Below are 22,114 nucleotides of genomic sequence, written 5' to 3'. Positions count from 1 at the left end.
TGTTGTTTTCTGAATGATTCAATCTATAACAGGTCAGCGTCTCATAGCCTGGGAAACCCAGCCTCTGATTACGCTTTGCACAGGGTCTGACTGGATGCGTTTGGCTGGTATAATTTTTACCAGGTCTATCGGTGATTAGAGAATAGGTGCTTTAACTGGGTGGGTACACACCATCCGTCTGTCACAATCCCCAGTCACTAGTCACTAATTGGTCTGATGTACGTTGTACCAGTCTGCCACATGAGTGGTAGTGCAGTCAGGTCCCATCTATGAGTGCAATATGTGGAGGGACTAGTTAATCTGGCTACATCTTTACTGGTACAGGTGTTCCTCCATTTTTGCTTTTGTTTTATTTAGTTTAGTTTTTTTTTTTAGCTCTGCCCAGGGTAACTAATTACACCTTTGATTAAGTCTGAGCTGTATTATATTTATTTTATATACACATTTTCTAATCAACAGCTCTGTGTGCATGGTGTGATTCAGCTGCTGTCATCGGCCCCTTTTAGCAGGGTGTGGGGCATACTGATGACAATTTTACTTTTTAAATTGAATACCAGAATATTCTTCCATATTCTTTGACTACTTGCTGATGCAGGTCTTTTCAGATCCACCTGCAGGTAGTGGGATCGGAAGTGGGAGAGCACCATGGGCCAGGTCGCCGTGCTAAGCCCATCTCACTGACTTGTAACTCGGAATCAAAACTAGTCCAGGCGTTGTAATTAGAGGACAGAGCACAGCCAGATTCATGGCCAAGCTTTGAATATCCCCTACGGTGTCAAGTTAAACCAACTCACCAGGTAAAAACCATTCTGCCAATAGGGTTTGGTCTACAAGTAGTTTTTACAAGGCTATTCTTAGTGGGAAAATACTTTCGGAACCACGAGCAGCTGACTCCTTTGCACTGCCGTTTTTGTTCCATTTTGGACATTCGTCATGTAACATTCAAGTCGATCACATTTCTAGCTTTAATATGGTTTTGTTTTAGTACTGATATGGATCATGGCGTATTTGTTTGTTGCTGAGAGACAGTTTAACAGCTATGTTAATAGCAGTATTTGAAAGACACTTTTAAAAGGTGGAATGCGGGACCAGTTTTAGATATGTATTTGGGCATTGCTAGCAGAGAAAAAGTTGTATGTACATTATTATAGAGGCTTATGAGTTTCTTTTTTTGTTTTTAATTCTTCGAAGATTTCTCTGATAAGATAGTAAAATCATGACCTTCTTGTAAATCAGTAAAGATCGACTAACTCTACTTTGTGCACTTAATACTAACCAAAACAGAAGGGATGGATCCTAACAGCATCATGGAGCATAATAATTACTTACTGAAATATTTGTGGACTTGCAAGGAATGTTGTACAAACTTCAAAAACCTTAAAACTATTTTAGAATTGTTACATATTCATTTGTTTGAAATGTGTGGAAATGTCAGCAATGTTTCTGAAGATTTTTTTTTGCAAAAGTCTGACATATTCCAAACTTCAAGAACTGTTTTATAAACACGTTTGATAAGAAATGACTGCAGAGTTTAATAAACATTCCCCAACTATGCCAGTTGTACATGACATTTTTGAAGAGTACAATGGAAGATTTTTTGCTATTCTGTGCAGAGCACTGTAATGAATGATGATGATGCTGCTATGAAAGATCATAGGAAAAAACATTTTACAGGAAAACAATGGAGAGCAATGATACAGCTGAAAACTTTTTTTTTTAAACCTTAACCTATGTGGTACTACCGGTAATATAAAGGAAACTTAAAATTGAATTCTTTCATACTGTAAAACCTCTCGCATAACTCAAAACTTGTAAACCTTAACAGATGTCAGCGTATGACTAGAAAACGAGGAAAGGTTCATTGTCTTGTGTGCCAGCAGAGGCATAGTGTTTGTCCCATAAGACTTTCTGTAATACTGTCAAAGGCGACTACAAGAGCAACTAGGGTTAGAGGAAAGTAGGAACATTTAAATAGATGGGTTCAATTTACACAAGACTGTACATAAGTTCAGCATTCCTCAGGTCATTCACAATGTACTGTAAGAAATCCTTCCTCCACCATTCACATTAGTAAACAAAAAACATTTCACATCTTAACTCCCTAGGCCAAATTTGCCATTTCAAGGAAAAACGAAACAAAAGCTTGAATTTTAGATGACAAAAGTCCTGTTGTTCAGTAAATCCCTTGGTGCTAACCAGCACTTGTAGATAAAGAGGGGTGGAAGGGAACGTTGGAAATGGTGGTGGTGGTGGAAGAGGTCTACATTCCCCAGCCGGCCCCCATGCTCATTCCACTGTTCAAGCCGTTCATTCCCATGGATCCCCGGCTACCGCCGCCATAGTAACTGCTGTTCATTCCACCTTGGTTTCCTGTCAGAGGGAGAGAGAGAGAGAGGACATGAGTGAACACCAGCACCACCATGAAGCTCCAAGTTAACCATCTTGACTCATGTCTAAATAATTGTCACACACTCTTACATACACTATGTGGACATTACATCACTACACATCCTTCCAAAGTTATTGGTATGAGCTTTATATGTAGCCTGCCTCGTGCCTAAAGAGCTTTCAGCCCATATTTTTCAACGGTGACATTTTAGCTTTGAGGCAGAATGTCTTTATGATCCTCCAAAATACCCCTTACAGGGGCCTGCATTGGCGCAGTTTAGTGTGAGTAAATTAGATTCCCCACTGACTTCACCTAGTGCCACTTACCCATTGCTCCCATCATCTGGCTCCCGTAGCCACCATTGCTGCCTCCTGCTGTTGAATTCAGGAACAGCTCCACATAGCGGTGCTCTGATGGCATGTGAAGATCATAAGTGAGTGAAGATCATAACAGAAATGTAATAATACTCAAAAAATAAAGTGCACGTATGCCATGCCATAGATTTTTCCCAAAGATTTGAGAAACATATTCTGGCAAAAATCAGGGCATTGAATTTTTAACATTTCCCTAATATCTGCAGACGTGTGAGCTACTCTATGGTTATATAGGTTATGACAACTACTCTCCAACAAGTATTTGAAGAGGGAGAAAAAAAAAATCTACTTACGCATATTGGCCTTGTCTTTGGACATGGCGGCTACTGCGTCCTCATGTGTGGCGAACTCCACATCTGCTTCCCCAGTCACCCGGCCGTCTGGCCCGATCTCTATGTGCACTCTCACCGGATTCAGCGGCGAGAAGAACTACACGTTTGAAGAAGACATTTGGGTTAGACATCAGACTTTGACATTGACTTTTCAATGCAAACAACAAAACACCATCCTTTGTGGTCCGGTGACAAACGCCACCAAGAGCAAAGCTGATATGTTCACTTTTTCACAAGACATTAAAGGGACACTGTGCAGGAAATGGTCAAAAAGGGTACTGCAACTATGCTGCTCATTGAAACCGGGCTGCCAATTGCCAAATTTGATCTTTACATGAAAGTTTTCGAAGTAGTAAACAAATATTTTCTAGTATGGTCCAAGTAGTCATTTTTGCAGCTAAAAATGGCTATTGTTGGAAATTCAAAATTGCAGACCATGGAGATCCCCCTTTTCATGTATGAAAAATGCAATTTTTCCTGGCATAATGAATACTTCGAATTTTATGGTGGTGGTAAGTATTCATGAAAAAGGCAACATTAGTGAATGGGCAGCATGAATTCTCGAAATAAACAACTAAAACTCTCAGTGTCCCTTTAAGAAATGGGATTTGATATTTCATTAGACTGCATTTTAAATTTCTTGTCTATTTTCTCAAATAATGTGGGTGTGGGCTTTCACAAATTTAAGTGTTCTTGAGCTTGCATCCAAGAGCGCTTGAGCAAGCCACCTAACCCAAGTTACTTCAAAGACTATAAACAATGTCCTGTACCTAAATAATGGTTGGTCGCTTAGGATTAAAAGAATGTCCAAAATGTAATGTAACTTACATTGTAGATGTCGGTCTCGGTGGATCTGTAGGGGAGGCCTCTCATGTGCACACAGTGGCCGGTTGTGCTCTGGAAGGATGAGCCACCATCACCATAGCGACCATCTGATAAACCTTCGAGAGAGGGAGAGATTTGACAGAGATGGCTTGATATGTTATTAATTAACTACATTACAGGGATTACATTGTCATTTTACAGTAGGTCATGCAAAAAGTTTAAAATTGCTCCAGAGCGCCAACATTTCACTGCAAAATGCACATTTTCATGATGCGACAGTCCCCCCCACCCCCTTACTTATTGAATCAAACTTGGTTTAAGGCATTTCTAGTAGCAGTCACGGTGGTGCAACCACAGCTAATGCTGCTATTGTAGTATGGATTACACTATTATTCATTTTCATATACAAAACAGTTAACGAATGTTAACAAAACATGTTGAACAATTAACAAAAACGTCAATGACCCTTCACCAAACAAACAAACATCTGGTGCCCACATACACACCTCCACCGTATCCTCCGCGGCGCATGCGGTCAAAGGAGCCCCCTCGGCTCATGCTGTTGTAGCCGCCACCGCCGCGCCCCCCGCCGGGTCGGTCGTATGGGCCCGGCCTCTGCATGCCCACGGGCTTGCGCTGGGGCTCGTAGTGGGTCCGCACCTCTGCGCGGCTGCTCTTGAAGATCTCAATGTACCTGAGCAAGGGCATACGAGGACAACGATGGAAACCCAGGGGTGCACTCGGATATGGGAAATACCCCATCATCAAGCATTGCAGACATACAAACTAACAGACAGACATATATAAGATAATATACAAATAATGCATTCCCTTGTATTCGCCAGAGTAATAAGAAGGCTAGACGTCTGATGTTACTACTGTACCAAGACCAGTCGGGCAACTTGATTTTAGAAGTTATGAAGCAGATGAAAAGGGAAAACAAAAAACCAAAGAAAGAAAACCTTTGTAAGAGGGAAGCCAAATGATAAATAACATGACTTTTCTTATGGTCACCGATCAGGAAGCTTGTTCTTGGAAAAACATGGTCGTGCAATGTGTTTCTGCGGCATCCTCATTGAGGGGAAATAAAAAAGACTGCAAACTAAAATTGTAAATAAATTAAGAAATAAAAAAAAAATTCACAAAAAACAAAAGTAGTCGGACAAGGCTACCAGAGTATTACCTGTGAGGTGCATGCTCCATCTTGTTGTCATCAGCAACGTAGTGCCCTATTTGTGTCCGACTTAGTGCTGGGCAAGTGTGTGTGCAGAAAATTGAATGTTTGGTTGAAGAGGGCCCACTTTTTTACTTCTTCATTAATAGTTAATCGCATACACATTGTGTATTGCATTTCATACAACATGCAAAAGCGCCTTGCATGTACTGTAGCGGTAAAGCTATTTGTTAAGCCAATATTCACTGGCATGCTATTGTCAAGTATGCCGTTTGTTTTGGTTTTAAACAAAACGATGCAACATGGCAAACCTATATGATCTTGTTTTCGATTTTGTTTTGTTTTTCAAAGAATATTTAACAGGAGACACATTACGGCTCAGCACTCCTAAAAAGCTAAGGGCCAGTAAATTGGCCCTTTCACCCAAAAAAAAAAAAGAGTCGGTGTGTGTATGAGTGTTTGTCAGCATGCACATTGTGGATTTTTTTTTAAAAAAGAGAGAGAGAGAGATGTGTATGCTCTTGGCATTTGGATTGAAGATCGTTTAAAAAGGTTAATAAATAAAAGAGGTGTACACCATAAGAAAAGCAACTTATCCAGCCAACCAACCAAAAACCAACCAGACCAGACCAGACCAACCATCCCCACCTGTGCCCTATTCTTTCCTTGTGTTTCTTTAGAGCCTTTTCAGCTATATCCTGTGAAGCAAACTGCACGAAGGCCTCCCCCGTACTCCTCCCCTGGAAGTCCACCGGCAATGTTATCCCATTTGGCACGATTTCCAACCCTTCAACCCAAGGACAAATAACCCCAGTTGGGGACATTAAATCACATGCCCATTCACAAAACAAAAAAAAATGACGTTAGTGTTTCTATGGATGTTTTTTTTTGCCATTTCAACAAGAAGGAATTATATATATTTTATGCAGCAGATCACATACATACCAGATGAGAGTGGAAATACTAAGAGTGCATTAAAATGGACCATGTATGAGCTGGGAAAGCAGGAAAAAAATCTTCTGGTGAGGAATACTTAAAAAACTAATTACCGTAATTAACTAATTTTAAAATTCTGCCCACTGGGAATGGTTAATCTACCAATGTTTCAATACTAATGATGGTAATGGTGTGTAAGTTTATGAAGACGTGGTTCATGGTATTTCCCACCACAAAAGGGTCCTGAGCCCTTTACCATGCAATAATACTTTATATGCACCATATCTTTGGAGGACATTAAGATGTGATATTATACATTATCTATTACAGTATGTGCTGGAAAAAGAATGTAATTGTGGGCATGGGAGTAGTTTCCTGGTGTTAATAAAAAAATAAAAATAATAATAAAAAATCAGGACATCCATACTGGAAGTTTTTTTTTTTTGGTGGTGGGGGGTGAAGAGAAATCATGGACATGATTGAGCACATCTCTTTCCATTCTCTCTCTCTCTCACACACACACACAAACACAAACCAAGGACAATCTCAAGCACTTTTCCTGATAAAATGACAACAGACAGACTGTGCGGTAATGACTTATGGGTGAACTGGGGGATGGGCGGATCGGATACGAGTGAGCACGTACCTGCGAAAAACTGAACAATTTCTTCCTTGCTGCAGCCAAAGGGCAGACCTCGCAGTCGCACAAGGCCGTCGCCTGCCGTCTCTGGACAGTTAGGACCTGTGTGCTTCAGGACCCAGTCCATTTCTACATTGTTTGACTTGAACACTGGAAGCATAATGGAGAGAGAGAGAGAGAGAGAGAGAGAGAGAGAGAGAGAGAGAGAGAGAGAGAGAGAGAGAGAGAGAGAGAGAGAGAGAATTTCAACATTGCTTGATTTGAACACTGGAAAACACACAGACAGATGTTTGCACCGATGCTCATTTATCCAGGTCATCTTAGTCAAAATATTTTAGTTGTAGGCAGCTATGCATCTTGTGAAGCTCCAAAAATACTCTAAGTCCAGTTGCCAACAATTTCTCATTTGTCTAAGAGACAGCGAGAGAGAGCGAGAGAGACAGCGAGCGAGACAGCGAGAGAGAGCGAGAGAATGCATTACTACAGACAGAGAAAACAAACGGGCACACCCTTACAACACACCAAAACCAAATATTAGCCATACCGCTCAAACGTATTTTGAGAAGCCACACGTTTGCCCAATATCGCAAAGCCCATCAAACAGATATTAAAATAATTGCTACGGGCTTGTTAATATTCTCAGGCGATGTTTCTGGAGAAGGGACAAAAAAAATCATGCTGAAACTTCGTCATACACACCTTCCACATATCTGTGGCCCATCGTCTCTCTGTCCTTCTTAACAGCCACTTTCAAATCGTCCTCCGACTCAAACTCCACAAACGCCTCTCCGCTGGGTCGGCCCTCTCTGGTGTACGTGAAGTGGATACTCCCACCATTGCTTGCAATCTTGCATTCTTTTCAGGGGAAGAAAATAGAAAAGTAAACACAAGGTCACACACTAATAAGTAAGTGTTTTATAGTGGTATGGACTATGAATGCACTAATATTTTCCCCATGGTTTATGCTTATTTTGTTCTTAATGCATTAAAGCACAATGTGAATACAATACAACCTCATGCAAAAAATAAAACAAATTATATCAGAAAAGAATAGGCCATTATATGCATGCACCATTTCTGTGTATGCTTTTAAAAATTGTGTCGTTGTACCAGAGAAAAATCGCTGCACTTCATCTACCGAGCAAGACCAGGGTAGACCTCGCACACGGACCACGTATCCTTCATCTGCCATGATTTCAGTGAGCTTCTGGAAAAGAAAATGTACACAAACTTTAGTAGGACCGACCTAATGGGTGGGATAACAAACTGGACCAGAGTGATTGTTATTGTTACGCTTGTTTGCATGTAGGTGCAGCACCAAGACCCTCTGTTAAATCAAACCAAAAAATCTACTGTGTATTGATTTATAGAAATGTCAGAACTTCATGAAAGTCAACCGAACCATGCTGTGATGAGCACAATTTCCCACACTCCTAACAAAGACTCAATCAAACTCTATAGCCTACTGTGCAATGATTAGACCATTTAACTGGAAGTTTGCATAGTCTATGCCATCTGCACTGCATGCATTCGGGCTTTTTGTACTGGAATCTCAGTTGAAGCTGGCTGCAATATGGTAGAAAATTCGATGCCAGCTGTTCATGTCAATGTTAAGTTGACTGGAGCGCGCAGCATAAAGCTGTAAATGAACAGGGTGAGAATAAGTCTTCCTCGGATTGCATTTTCACATTAGATAATCTGGTTGTGAAATAGATATTAGGTGATCATACAAAACTGGAAAATGATGATCGGGTTGAACCAATCAATCATTCAACAGAAAAGCGAGAAAGGAGGCGTGTACCATGCTCCTAGACCCTCGTCGTTGCACCAGTATCGATACTATCAGCCGTTCGAATTTCTATTTTTCCCCCCTCATAGACAGACCATGCAAATAATTATTGCCGATACCAAATGGCTACTAATGGGCATCAACTAATTCGATTTTATCAAATCAATTGTGGGTGGAACAGATAATGTAGAGGTAGCCCAATGCTAGCCATAGGCTAAATGAACGTTATCGTGGTTGTTGGCGTTTGCCCATGGGGTGTACTACTGTACTGTGCAACTGTACCACATGGTAACCCGAATCTGACAAATATAAACGACAAAAGACATTCGTTAACACAATATTTACTTCCTGGCGTGTATGTAACTTGCAGAAGTGAGAATCTTGCTGTGTTAGCTATCTAGGCTAGTTAACAAAGACAGGCCTAGCCTTCCTATTCTGTGCTTTGATATATTCTAACGTGCGCGTGAAGTCGCGTGTTACATTTAGCCAACATTGCTTCACGCCAAAACGTTTATTTCCCATTCATATAAATCATAAATTATTCACATTACCTGGAGATTTCTAGTGGAAAAAGCTCTCGCTGCGGCGCCGGCGTGTCTCAGTGAGTCCAAGTACCGTGGTAACACTGCGCCGCTAACTAGCTCGCGAGAAGTGTAGCTCCACCTGGTGCTCCGCCCCCACCCGCAGTGAAGTTTTGCAGTTTCTCACGCTGCTAGATTAATATTACTGTACTGTCTTAATACCAACAACACCAGCACTTTTCAAGCTCAAGTGGCTTTACTGGTAGGCTGGTGCTATATGTTGTTTTCATAAGGGACAGAATTAAAACAACAATGTGAACACCGGCCAGATAATCAATGTTCCGTTATTGACAGTGGACAGGACATGGGCTGCAATGTCAAATCTCCGGGGTAAACAACACGTATTACTAGAACTACACGGAACATATTTTTATGTTCCATAATGTGTTCGACAGCCCACAAGGTTACATCCCTTGCCAGCAGCCTTGTTGTCGTGCAGACACCGCCCAGACTAATAATGTGGCATGTCATAGCCACCGGACACTGTAATGTACAAAGTTAGGACTTTGTCATTATTATATTACATTGACAGTTCGCTAATAGCTGTTGTGGTGTTTGAATGATGTCACTTGACTTCAGTTACACTGTACAGTTGGGAAGTACACCATGGCAGTAACATTACACTAGTGTGGCTGACGTTTTAACAGCCCTTTAGAATTACATGTTCGATTTGCTAATTGTTAGCAAGCGATCATATTGAATGTTGCAGACCCATCATACTCTGCACAATAGATTGTCATTAATGTCTCTGTTATTACTATCCATCATCTACATGCACCGTTGTAGGAGAGGCCACCACAGTTTATTTAACTGTACAGGGGTGCAACCGCATGGGGAGTATTTCGCAATTCGTGCTAGCCATCACTAGCTGCTGGATAGCATGACGTTAAGTCGCAAAGCCTCGTGATACTGGTAAACCTAACTTTCTCTTCGAGGTTTTACTTGATTGTCAATTGTAACAACCAATCAACATGTAGGGTCACAGCCGTTCAGCCAATTGTGTTGTTCAGAATTCTTCATAGGTGGGGCTTGTCAGAGACAGGATAGGTTGTTAGAAAGTTAATGGCTGGGGGAGAAAGATATGCCTGTACTCTCGCTTCAGGGGAGTTTTTCGATTTCCTGAAGTGAAAACACATCAATTCAGACAATATACAAGACGGTAGATAACCCACTTAATATTTTTACCCATCAACGTATTGTTCTGACAAGAATGCAGGATGCATTAGCCGGGACGGCTATGCTGACGGACGGCTTTGAGGACGAGATTGACTCGGTGACTCCACGGTCCCCAGCGGTAGGGATGGGGGTAGGAGCAACACCAGGAGTCGGACTTGGGGGAATAGGCATTGGCGTTGGAGGAAAGAAAGTACGCTTGTTTAACGAGCCTGGTGGGCCTAGTGCAGACAGACTGGATTTTAAACTAGCAGCGGCTGCAGTGCTTTCCTCTGGACCTGGGTCTGGCAGCGACGAGGACGAGGTTTCTGAGGTAAGCTAAGAGCCTTCGTTAGCCAGAGCGCTGGAAAACGAGCATCGGCTTTACTAGCTCGACAGCTTGCTATCCCAGTTAGCTAAGAAGCCTGTACTCACTGGCCGATAAAATTACTCTAAAGTAGCTATCTGAATCCCCTCAAATGGCACAACACGCACGTAAATGGTCTATTATTGTCATGTATTGAAGAAAATCATACCAGATTATTTGATTTTCACTAAATTAATCGATGTTATGTTTTATTTATGCGGCGTAGGCTGAGAGCTGGGCCTAGTACTGGGTGGCTAGCAATGGCAGCGCCAATGCCCAAGTCGCGGACTCATTTTCAACTTTGCAGCTTTTTCAGGCGGGCGGCAGCATATGCGGTTCTGGGGACGACATATCTCCACATAATTTCCTTGTCAGCTTTTACAAAACGTTTTACTGACAGTCTATTTAGTTGTAGTTACAAGTGAAATGTTTGTATCAACACCTTTAGCTGTTTATTAGCTGTGTGTAAAAAATGTAAAGATGTTCAGTACAATTAATCCTAACCCTACAGTCTGTAAATGTGAGTCATGCAATTCTCAATGATGGTGTAATTTCAAAAAGAAAAAAAAAACTACAACGGGCAGGCGATGGGCTGTTTACATAGCATTTTATCCATCACCCTCTTGAGTTACTTATGCTATAAAGAGATACATTCTTGATGTCTGTCATCTGGCATAACATAGAGGTTAAAGGTGCACTGCCTTCCGGAATTTTTCACCTCAAGGGAATAATGCTAGCGTCCAGAGACGCCGAAACTACAGCCTACACTTGGTGTAGTACGTCATCCCCAAGTCACGTCCTTTAAAAGCGCCTTCTCTTGGGTCAGTAGGGCTAACCATGGTTCCTCTCGGTCTCATCTCCTTGTGAGTCACAACAGAGACCGCCTGGCTGTACGCCATACACTATGCTGTACAATTAACCAAACATTCTGATTATCGTCAAGAGAAGCTCGTGGACATGGATCTGTGACTGTGTGAGCTCAGCGCTTAGCGCGGATGGTATGGTATGCTTCCATCGACTGAGTCACGTACCATCGCTGTTGAGGTGGAGACCAGTGTGTCATCCGGTCCATGTTCGTAGTCCACATGGAGTGCCTGTCTTTGCATTCCGCATTTGGACGATACATTGACCCAGGCAGCACACAAGACGTGTAGGAAATCCAAAGGCTGTCACTGACCAAACGGATCAGAAGGGGCAAAGCAAATTAAGGGAGATAAAAATCCAATATGTACCACTGACTGCAAGCAGAAGCTCTACTGACACTGTGATTGATACAAGGATACAAGGATACAAGGATATTTATTTGTCATGTACATAGAGACACTTTCGTGTCACTTGTAATGAAATGCGTGGCCGTTGCAAAACAAGTGTGCAGAAGAAGGGTGAAGAAGAAATAAAATAAAAATAAAAAGTAAAAAGGTGTGTGTGTGTGTGTGTGTGTGTGTGTGTGTGTGTGTGTGTGTGTGTGTGTGTGTGTGTGTGTGTGTGTGTGTGTGTGTGTGTGTGTGTGTGTGTGTGTGTGTGTGTTCAATCAAAGTAATTAGGAGGAATTCAGTAAGCAAATGGCATGAGGAAAAAAGCTCTTTCTCAGTCTCTCAGTTCTAGCTCTGTGACAGCACAGTCGCCTTCCAGATCTCAGTTTTTTAAATAGTCCATATCCTGGGTGTGACTGGTCTTTGAGAATGTTACGGGCCCTAGATAGCACTCTCTTTGTGTATAAGTCTTTCACGGCAGGAAGAGGTTGACGAATACAGCGCTCAGCAGAGCGCACTATCCTTTGTAGTTCTTTCTGTTCACGCACTGTGGCGTTTCCGTACCAGGTGATGATGGACCCTGTTAAGATGCTCTCCACTGCTGAGGAGTAGAAGGCTTTTAGGATGGGTGTGGAAACTTTGAACTTTTTCAATAGGCGCAGAAAGTACAGTCTCTGCCTGGATTTCTTAATGATGTTGTGTGTGTTGTTTGTCCATGTTAAGTCATTTGTGATGTGAACACCAAGGTATTTAAAGCACTCTACCCTCTCAACTGGTTGTTTGCAGATGGAAAGTGGAGTGTAGTTTCCCTTCTTTTTCCGAAAGTCCACCACCATTTCCTTAGTCTTGCTTACGTTTAGTGCCAGGTTGTTGTGCTGGCACCATTGTGAGATGTTAAAAACTTCATTTATGTATGCCTGTTCATTGTTGTTATTGATCAGTCCCACCACTACAGTGTCATCAGCAAACTTGATGATGGAATTCTGACTGCTGCTGGCTCTGCAGTCATGGGTGTAAATGTTGTAGAGTAGGGAGCTTAACACACAACCTTGAGGTGATCCAGTGCTGATGGTGAGGGTGTTAGATGTTGTGCCACCCACTCTAACAACCTGCGTGCGGCTTGTGAGAAAGTTTAACACCCAGTTGCATAGAGGTAAGTCTAGCCCCAGTGACTTCATCTTCCTGACAAGAGTGAGGGGAATTATGGTGTTGAATGCTGAACTATAATCAATGAACAGCATTCTCACATAATTACCCTTTCCTCTGTCTAGATGTGATAGTGTGGTATGCAACAAATTTGAGATGGCATCGTCCCTTGACCTGTTCTCTCTATAGGCAAACTGGAGAGGATCAAATGAGCTAGGCAGGGATGTACATATGAAGGACTTCACTAGCTTCTCAAAACACTTCATCACCATTGATGTCAGAGCCACTGGACGGTAGTCATTGAGGCATGTTGGACTTTTGCGATGCAGAGGTGGATCATTTCTTCTGACATTGGTCAGCAATGGTCGCTTCTTGAGTTGCTTTTTCACAGGCTATTCCCCTGATTTTTACCCATCAGGCGTAGTTCCTGTTAACAGCCTGGAGCAGCAAGCAACATTTTGCAATTATGTATGACATTCCATCCCATGAAATGACTATGACATGGTGTTTTCCTGGTGTTGGTGTGTATTGGAAAGGGATGTATATGTTAGGGTGCAATTGTAAAATTTCGTAGTGGCCACCACACAACATGTGTTGTATCTAACCATTGCTACATGAAATGGTGAGAAATGTGACTTAGGAGGACCGATTTGCTTATTTACACGAAGAAGTGTAGGGCCTCTGAGTATGTGCTGCAAACGTCCCTCCATCGCATTCTTTGGCCTCAAGTCAGATGAGCATGGTGTGGTTACTGAGGCAGACATGGTAATGTTTTGAAACATTGAACTGGTTCAAACTAGATCTCTTAAAAATTGCTTCGCCATACATCCAAAGCAGTCATGGTTGCTGACCACTGACTGAGTAAATGACATCAAAGACAGTTGTTTTGCCAGCATGTTTTGAATTTGTGTGAACGACAAGGGTGAGGATGAAGAATTTGACCCATGGATGTATTTGATTTTGTCCATTTCTTTTTCTTCCAATTTCATCCGTAATACTAGACCGATCAATGACGCACAGAATAGCATGTGGTTGTGCCGACCACTGCAGTTGTCTTGTTACCATCACTTGCTTGCTCTCCGCCACTGCTGACAGCTGCCGTCTTTGACACTGCCTCACAAATGTCAGCTTTCTCAGACTATCCATTCCCCACTGCTTGCCATTTCTTCACATCCTGGCTGGTTGGAGATATCTTTCTTGGGCCCATACGGTTTGTCTAGTAGGCCAGGAATAGCCTGTTTGCACTTGCAGTGGCTTTTTGTTTAGCCTTATCCCCTCTAGGTGTTCTCTGCTCCCGGCCACAGCTAAAATTTGAGGTGCAGGATTAGGCGAGTGCTTTTCCAGGCCTTTCCTGCTCTCAAGATAGATCCGGTAGCTGGGAACTGTAGTTCATTAACTGGGCAGAGACAGACAGACAGACAGTCAGAGAGAGAGAGAGAGAGGGAGGGAGGGAGAGAGAGGATCCATTCCTGCCACTCCATTGTTGCTCCGCTCCAGAAGCGCCCCTCGCTGGACTGGACTACAGTTCCCAGAGGTCATTGTGTTGCGCTGCATTCTTTACATTCATGTCCTTCCACATTTCTGCCCTCCATTAAGCAGTTGCCCCCCTCTCTCTCGCGCTCGCCGCTCACTCGCTCCAGCCACAGACAAATGGAGCTTTCGGCCAGACCTATTCATGTAAAACAAGCAGGTAATTGATATTGGCATGACAGTGTTACAACAACAACAGGGCTGTCCGGAAACAGAGGGGTGGAAAAGACCCAGCCGTGCGAGTGGCCTGGAAGTCTCAGATACTGTGAAGTGGACACACCAGCAACACAACGCAAAGTGGCTCATTATCCAGCTAGTTACAGTCACGAGGGCTGAAATGGGAACGCTTTCAATGTACTTCATAGACATATACATTGACAGTTACATTAAGGGAAGGAGAAAAAAAATCCTCTGAAGTCTGATATGGGTTAACTAATCTATAACCCAGTTTGTGAAATGTGTCTTTGTGTGTATGCGTCTGTGTCAGCATGCACTCTTGTTTTACATTGGTTTCGACCTTGGCACACCTCCGGTTGTTTGACACAGCTGTCAGATGGGCAAAAGAGCCAGTGACGTCTGTGTTTGTGTGCGTGTGCGTGCACGCTTGTGTACTCTTTGGAGTGGCAGTGCATTCAGTGTGTTTTTCCTCTTCCGTACGGGAAGGGCTGACTCCGGCCTCTGCCTCCCACCAAGCAGCTCACCACGCCCAGTCTCTTTTGGGCCTCCGTCCGGACACATGGCAGACACAACTTAGGCAGAACAGGGAGGAAATGGTTCCTTATTGAATTAACTACTAAGCCTACAGTTGTTGGGTTTTTTGTCCAGCGTGTTTACTGTAGTCTGTTCTTAAAGGTCTCCCACACCACAAATGATTTTGTGAACCTCAGTTTGTGTGTCTGTTTACAGGTTTTTTTAAAGGTAGGTAGACTACGTAATCCTTCTGAAATCTGGTGCAAGGATGCACTGATTATTTGCAAGCAGTCAGTGTTGGCCGACTGAAAACCATATAAATGCATCTCCAGTCCTAATCTTGTGTTGGCCAATGATTATTTAAAACAAAATAATCATTCAGACATTTTGAGTTGGGCCGGTCATTTTCTGTAACATTTAATATGAGGAAGATCCGGTTGTTGAGATGCTGCTGAGTTTGTGGAGGGGAAAATGTTGACATTTTATGATTTCAATTCCGGTGAGTCATCCCAGACACACTATGAATTTGCAGCAGAAATATTGGCTGAAATATGATTTATAGAGGGGGAAAAATCTTAAAATTACTGAGAATGTAATTTCCTAAGATTAATAAAAAGTACATGGCCTTTTATGTCATGCCTTGCAAAATAAAACAACCCTCCCCTTTTTTTGCTGATCATTCATGGTATCCATGCAAAAATGCTCTCATGCTAACTCCTAACAGCAATTTGGACTGACTGGCAAAGTGTCTCATGGAGTTCCATGCACACAACTGAAAAATCTGTGTGTGTCTCCCTACAAATACTCCATCAGTGTGCGTTCCTGCATTCACACTCTCTGATCCCTCATTCCCATGTAGTGCATCGGGCCCTTTTCGCTTGTAGCGAAATCCTGCATCCATAGCACCCTTTCATTTTACCCTGTTGACATTAGAGTTGCCAATTGGCAAGGGGGTCATCACTGATATGCATATTCTCCCTGCTTTTGTTGCATAGCCATGGGCATTGACACAAGGGAAAGCGATGCATGTTGAGCCGCTATAGTGACATGAACGGTAGAGGTGCTCATATGAATGAGAATGCTGACCATCATCAGGCCAAGGTCATGCGTACAGTTTATACGTGCCATCATCTGTCTGGGAGAGCTCACCAGCATCCTGCATGCAGGCCCTCCTTGGGCCACATCAATTGTCGTACACAGATACAGTATGTTGGACAAGTGTTTGTTGGATAACACAGCAAGTATGTTACAGCACTTCAGTGGCAACCGTTTTGGCCCAAGTTATCCCTCATTCCTATGTAATGGGGACACTTCAGTGACCTTTTAGCTTTACATTTCAAGTGTTAAAGTCACTTGACTGCAGAGACTTCATACACTCCACTTCGTTTGTCAGTCTGTCAATCAATCTGAAACTGGTTTGCTTTTTGGAGTATTTAACTTCGCACACATACTGTAGGTCTATGGACCTTATTTTTCGGTGACGACACAGCTGTACAGTCTAAACACACTTAAATGAACAGATCATGCAACACTTAACATCATGTAGAGCACATCTGATACAATATAGGCAAAGTTTCTGATGATGCAATTGCAAATGGAAGCGTTCTTTAATATTGATTGAGTTTTCATGGAATGGTCCTCCTCTTGAAGCATATGGTTGTGAATGTTGATCTACAGTGTGTTGGGCAGGTGTAACCACTAGCTAGACCTTATTTTAGCCTCTAACTTATTACCACGGGCATGAAAAGTAAAGCTAATAATAGCTAGCACTTGGCCATATGAGGCGAGTTAGAAACTGGTGACCAGGGTTTGGCTAAGTTGTAATATGGCCTTGGTGTAAGTTGGCAGCTTACAGCCAGCGGTGTAAATTAGAAGTCTAGTAAAGCCAAGTGGTGGCAAAACGCTCGTTATAATGCATATCGTGGTGACTGACCAGTGAGTGAGCGCAATTTTATGGGGCGTGTTCACTAGGGCTGGTTCGATCCAAATTTCCTGGATCGATTTGATTTGAAAGTTGTGAATCGATGTCGCACTTCTCGAATGTGAATGGATATCGGATCGCGATCCGATCTTTTGAACCCAGCCCTAGTGTTCACTGCACATCCCTTAACCAAGACAGCTCAAAACCATGGCCTAGCATAAACCCCCTCCAACACACACACACACACACACACACACACACTACCGGTACTAGCCCCCCCCCCCCCCCCCCCCCCACCACCCCCGGTCTAAGTGCTGTGAAGCAGTATCTTGTGTGTGAGAAGATGTGCACAATGCTCACACAGAAGTGGCCTAAATACATCAGCAACATCTAATTCAAAGCTAATGTGAAATTGACGTCCAAGCGTCAAAAAAAAGCACAGCTTCTTCTCATGGACACTCTCCTTCACAGCCTAAAATGTGTCAGAAGTTACAAAGTGTTTTGGTGGATGTCAGTAGGCGCAATATAAATGTAACTTGATTTCACAACATATTTCCACAAATCATAGTCATTCAGATGTTATTTTTCCAAACTTGCACGTCTTGCAGAGGCCTGTAGCTTCCGAGATCAGAAGCGACCCCCTGGGCAGCACCCTACACAGCATATCCTGTATCACGAGACGACATCCTGCCGCTGTGTACAAAGTGCTATATTCATAACCATACCTCATCATGTTTACCATTTTACTGATTTAGGACCAGACAGACAGATGGACGGACAGACGGACATCTATCATTAAAATATACGTTAACATGAATAATCGTCCTTGGGAATTAACACTCAACCCCACCCCCATCCATCCTCATCGCAATATTATGTGTATGAGTAAATGAGGCCCAATAATAGCGATGGACAGAGTGGGTGATACTCGGTATATCATTACCATTTTAATTTACTGTCAATGGCGACGGCAGTTATTTTTGATTTCAGATGATGTCAGTGAGGGTCAGTGAGTTCCCACGAGATGAAATGGTGAGTTCAAGGGCGTACCAGTCCAAATGTAAATTGCCCAGCCCAGCCTTGTCACTTGTACTGTAACTGGACCTCAACAATAGTCTCTGTGACAAAGAGACTGATGGCAAAGTCCCCCTTGGAGACCTCCTCCTTACTAATTCAAAATCTCAGCACACACACACACACAACACCCAAAAGAGATCCTGTCTTACCCAAGGATCAGTTTCGATTTTTGGCTGCCCCCCTGTTGGTACCCCACTGTTCAAAAAACGGTTTTGCAGTTTTAATGTCTTCTCGGCATGTCCCTAGTATTACATGCGAGTGGTGGATCAGAAGCAGAAAAATATTTCAGTTGCGATACTACCCAATAAAGGTCAATAAGTTATAGTTGGAGCGACACTTGTGAATTTTCCTAATAGGAAGGAGTCAGTAATTTAGTCACAAGGCTTAAGACTATCGTTTTTTTGACCAATATTGCATGCTGTGACATACCAGAGTATTTTCTAAAATGAAGACCTTTCTCTTCGTCTGTGCCTTTCATTTACACGCAAGCAGAGATTTTTTCCTCTGAAAACGAATCTTTCCACAAAGTCCGGCCAAAGTGGAGATTTTTGAAAACTCTTGTTCGATGTTTGCGTAGAAACGGAGAAAAGACTTGAATTGCATTCTCCTTGCTGCACACAGGGTGAACATTATGTATGACAAGCTCTCGGCAGCATATTTAAATGCGGATTCGCCATTAGTGTGAAAGAAGATATTTTGCGTAACGCACGGAAGTTAAATGATTATCAAAATACCTGGCTTTGTGTAAACGGCGCCTCAAATTTGTTACTGTATTATGGCTTTCTAAGGCAGTAGGCTTATTTGTTGTAGCGTCTATGCAGTGCACTTCTCATTTGACTTGGTGTGACATGAGATTGTGCAGTCTACTCTAGATGACCCATTTTCAGCCCAAAATGGCAATGGACAAATGGCTAAACCACAGTTACATATTAGCTAACACTCACCGACTTGTTTGTTGGAATACACAGCTTTTACAGTGTCTACAGTAAATTATTTGTGTCTCTGTGTTGTTGACAATAACGGAAAGGAAAGCTCTGACCCCATTAAAGCTTTCAACACTGGAGTTCACTAACACACCATGATACCCATTCTTAGCTGCAACTTTTTGAGTTACATTGTAACTTATCTTGCATGTTTGCTTTTTTTTTTTTTTTTTTTTTTGCAGCTTTCAACTTTTTCAACTTTTTAAATATATATTTTTTTTCCTACTTTTTTTGCCTTTTTAACATTCTTTTTTATCTTTTTTGGGACTACCAGAGCAGGGAAGCTTTTCATTGTATATATATGTTTCAAATATATACACATGACAATAAAATATCTTGTATCTTGTATCTTGTATCTTGTATCTTGTATCTTGGCTCCTTTTAAATTGCTTTATATTTTTCCATTTATGCTCATATACTTTAATTAATTGAATAGATATTATTATATGTATTCCACTGCACAACAGAACATCACAGCACAGTACATCATACTGAAACTACAAGCAGGTGGCAGGTAATTAAGTACGTACAAGTTCAGGACACGAGAAGAGTATGAGGACCATTTAATTATTGCCATGAAACGGGGTATGGCTACAATTGCTCATTTGCATTAAACAGATGTTACTGTGTCTTCAAAGAGCCGATTTTGGCAGCAGTGTTGACGTCGCTGTATACATAATCGCATCATAACTATTGTGTGATGGGAAAAACAGGAAGGAGGGACTGCTCTATACCTGAAATGTATTCATACGTTTGTATATGCAGTGTCTCCTTCCCTTCCTGTTGTCCCACTTGTCCTGACGTTTGGCCTGAAACCAAAGTACATTGTTTTGATTGAAGCTTGGCCCCCCCCACCTGTGTGTCTACTGTATGGCTGTCCTAATAATGTTTGTTTTTGGTGGGTTTTGTTTGTTTGTGGGTTTGTTTGGGGGTGGGAGGGGGGTGGCTGTGGTGGCTTAATGGTTAAGGAGATGGGCTTTAGATCAGAGGGTTGCAGGTTCAAATCCCACCCTTCCACCTGCTATCTGGAAATAAAATCCTGAAGTAGTCATGCATTGTCCAAAGACATGTAGAGCAGTGTTCATTTCGTCAGAAGGGACGAGACGAAAAATGTTTGCCAACAACCAATTGTTCCATGACTAAGTCCCATCCATTTCCGTTATATTCCGCCATTTCCGCAATATAAAAAAATGTTGGCAAACAATCTTTAACGGTCCTTTTGTTCCATCGTTCTCCCGCAGGTGGAGTCGTTCATCCTGGACCAGGAGGACCTGGATAACCCCATCATGAAGACGGCGTCCGAGCTGCTGCTGTCCAGCGCCACGGACGGGGTCGACCTTCGCACCGTCGACCCGGAGACGCAGGCCCGACTGGAGGCCCTGCTGGAGGCCGCAGGTACGAGACGCGAGAGAGATGATGATGATGAGCGCAGCGCACCGCCGCACTTCATCTCATCATGAGACGTGGTTTTGCCTAGCTTGGTCTGACCTAACTTTTAGCCCAAGCTGAGTTGCTAAAAAGGGTTGCCAATACTGGAGGCCGTAGGTATGAGAGAAGAGATGAGAGCAGCACGCATGCTCTACAAGAGCATGGCATGCGGTTCCGATTCATCCTATTATAAGGGTAATAATCCGCTAGCACACAATGCAAATTTTGCATCGCAACACCAAAATGCTTCTCTGCCCTCCTAGAAGATGCTTTGATAACTTTAGGCTGTACTGTGTTAATCTGCTCTGTGGTGGGACTGGGCTACTGTACAGCCTACTCCTGTATCATGCTCAGCTATTGGACACTTGCTGCGCGATGTGGTAAATCTCCATAAACTTGGCGATTTCCAAACTTTTGGATGCGTTGTAATTCTACCCTGGATGTGCCACAAGGGCTGATTGTGTTGCATCGCGTACCCACAATTCTGTGCGGGAGATCGCTCCTCATCAAAAATATATTGGGCAGCATGATGCGAAGTTGCATGCTCGTGGATTTAACTCGGTTTAGGGGAAAGTTTACGGTGTCCCCAATCACCCCTTTAAATCGCAGTGAGGTTCAGCCTGGGCTCTATCTGCTTTTCAAACATAGTGTTAACATAGTCTGACCTTGCTAAAATAATGTAATGAAATATTTTTCATGGTAGACTTATTTTCTATGTTATGGGAGGTTGCAGGTAAAAGACGAGAGGGCCGCACCGAATTTGCACATGAGATGGGGCCCACCTGTCAGTGGTACTGCCTTAATTAATGTTAACGTTCAAAGCCTTATCGCATAATAGCTGGCTTGCTCGCCAACCTTTCATTAATAAACATTAGTAACAGTTGACGCTGGACAGAGATGCACATGGCATGGTTTGTTAAAGTGCAGCAGTGGAGTGAAGTAGCTATGAGTGTTGCGGTCTCATGTCAATCTGCCTGCCCTTGATGAATAAGGATAGTGTCGCCTTGCTAAAATAATCGCTTATGGTTTTTTTGTGCCAAAATTGAGTGTTTTTGTTTGTTGTTGTCCAAATCCTCTCCTCATGATGCCACTCTTGGCAATTATCCTAAAGGGGTATCATCATCATCATTATCACCATGCACACAGTTGCACTATACAGGACAATCACCACATGATTTATAGAACTGGAGGTGACTACCATACTGCCTGTTTCCAGTAGCATGGGGAGAGGATTTAGGCTAAAAAAAGTTTTATCTCACCAAAATATGACTCATGCAATTATTTTAGAGGTGACAAAACCACACTCGACACCTACGGCATGGCATCGTGTACCTATGCTCTGTGGACATGACACAATGGTGTAGCTGTACATATGATCAACTTGGACTGACTTGAAATTCCCAGATTTTCTCTATTTGTGAGGGGACTTTTTTGTTAGCAGACTCAAGGACTTGCTATGAGACCTGCCATGAACTTCAGTGAATAAACACATTGTACCTTTCTGAAGCACAAAAATATTATTTTTGG

General features: G+C 42.6%; 2 protein-coding genes across 6 annotated transcripts in view; one reads left to right on the top strand and one right to left on the bottom strand.

Annotated features, from left to right (window-relative positions):
• Positions 1-1,507: 1,507 nt before the first annotated feature.
• Positions 1,508-9,102, bottom strand: LOC134440497 (heterogeneous nuclear ribonucleoprotein H-like). Its single transcript, XM_063190595.1, has 10 exons — positions 9,011-9,102; positions 7,781-7,877; positions 7,370-7,525; positions 6,677-6,820; positions 5,743-5,881; positions 4,427-4,614; positions 3,924-4,036; positions 3,057-3,192; positions 2,716-2,799; positions 1,508-2,370 (listed from the first exon to the last, which is right to left on the bottom strand). Exons 2-10 carry the CDS (start codon positions 7,860-7,862, stop codon positions 2,261-2,263), a joined length of 1,152 nt encoding a protein of 383 aa, XP_063046665.1. The 5' UTR covers positions 7,863-7,877; positions 9,011-9,102; the 3' UTR covers positions 1,508-2,260.
• A 985-nt stretch (positions 9,103-10,087) lies between these two features.
• LOC134440499 (ankyrin repeat and KH domain-containing protein 1-like) overlaps positions 10,088-22,114 on the top strand; it is a 53,054-nt gene continuing 41,027 nt past the window's right edge. For all 5 annotated transcript variants that reach the window (XM_063190599.1, XM_063190601.1, XM_063190598.1 and 2 more), the window contains exons 1-2: positions 10,088-10,526; positions 20,401-20,554. In XM_063190599.1, coding sequence (XP_063046669.1) covers positions 10,251-10,526; positions 20,401-20,554 — 430 coding nt within the window. In that variant the 5' untranslated portion in view covers positions 10,088-10,250. The remainder of the gene's footprint in view (positions 10,527-20,400; positions 20,555-22,114) is intronic.

This window comes from Engraulis encrasicolus, chromosome 23, assembly GCF_034702125.1.
Source record: "Engraulis encrasicolus isolate BLACKSEA-1 chromosome 23, IST_EnEncr_1.0, whole genome shotgun sequence".
Classification (NCBI taxonomy): Eukaryota; Metazoa; Chordata; class Actinopteri; order Clupeiformes; family Engraulidae; genus Engraulis; species Engraulis encrasicolus.
The sequence above is the reverse complement of the archived record's forward strand: the minus strand, read 5'-3'. Positions and strand labels throughout refer to the sequence as shown.

Bases quoted from the DNA above. Each gene is read 5' to 3' on its own strand.
- LOC134440497 (XM_063190595.1), bottom strand. From the start codon at position 7,862: ATGGCAGATGAAGGATACGTGGTCCGTGTGCGAGGTCTACCCTGGTCT. The intron at 5,882-6,676 runs GTACGTGCTCAC...CTTGGGTTGAAG, and splicing joins AATTGTTCAGTTTTTCGCAG to GGTTGGAAATCGTGCCAAAT. The intron at 2,800-3,056 runs GTAAGTAGATTT...ACATGCCATCAG, and splicing joins CAAAGACAAGGCCAATATGC to AGCACCGCTATGTGGAGCTG.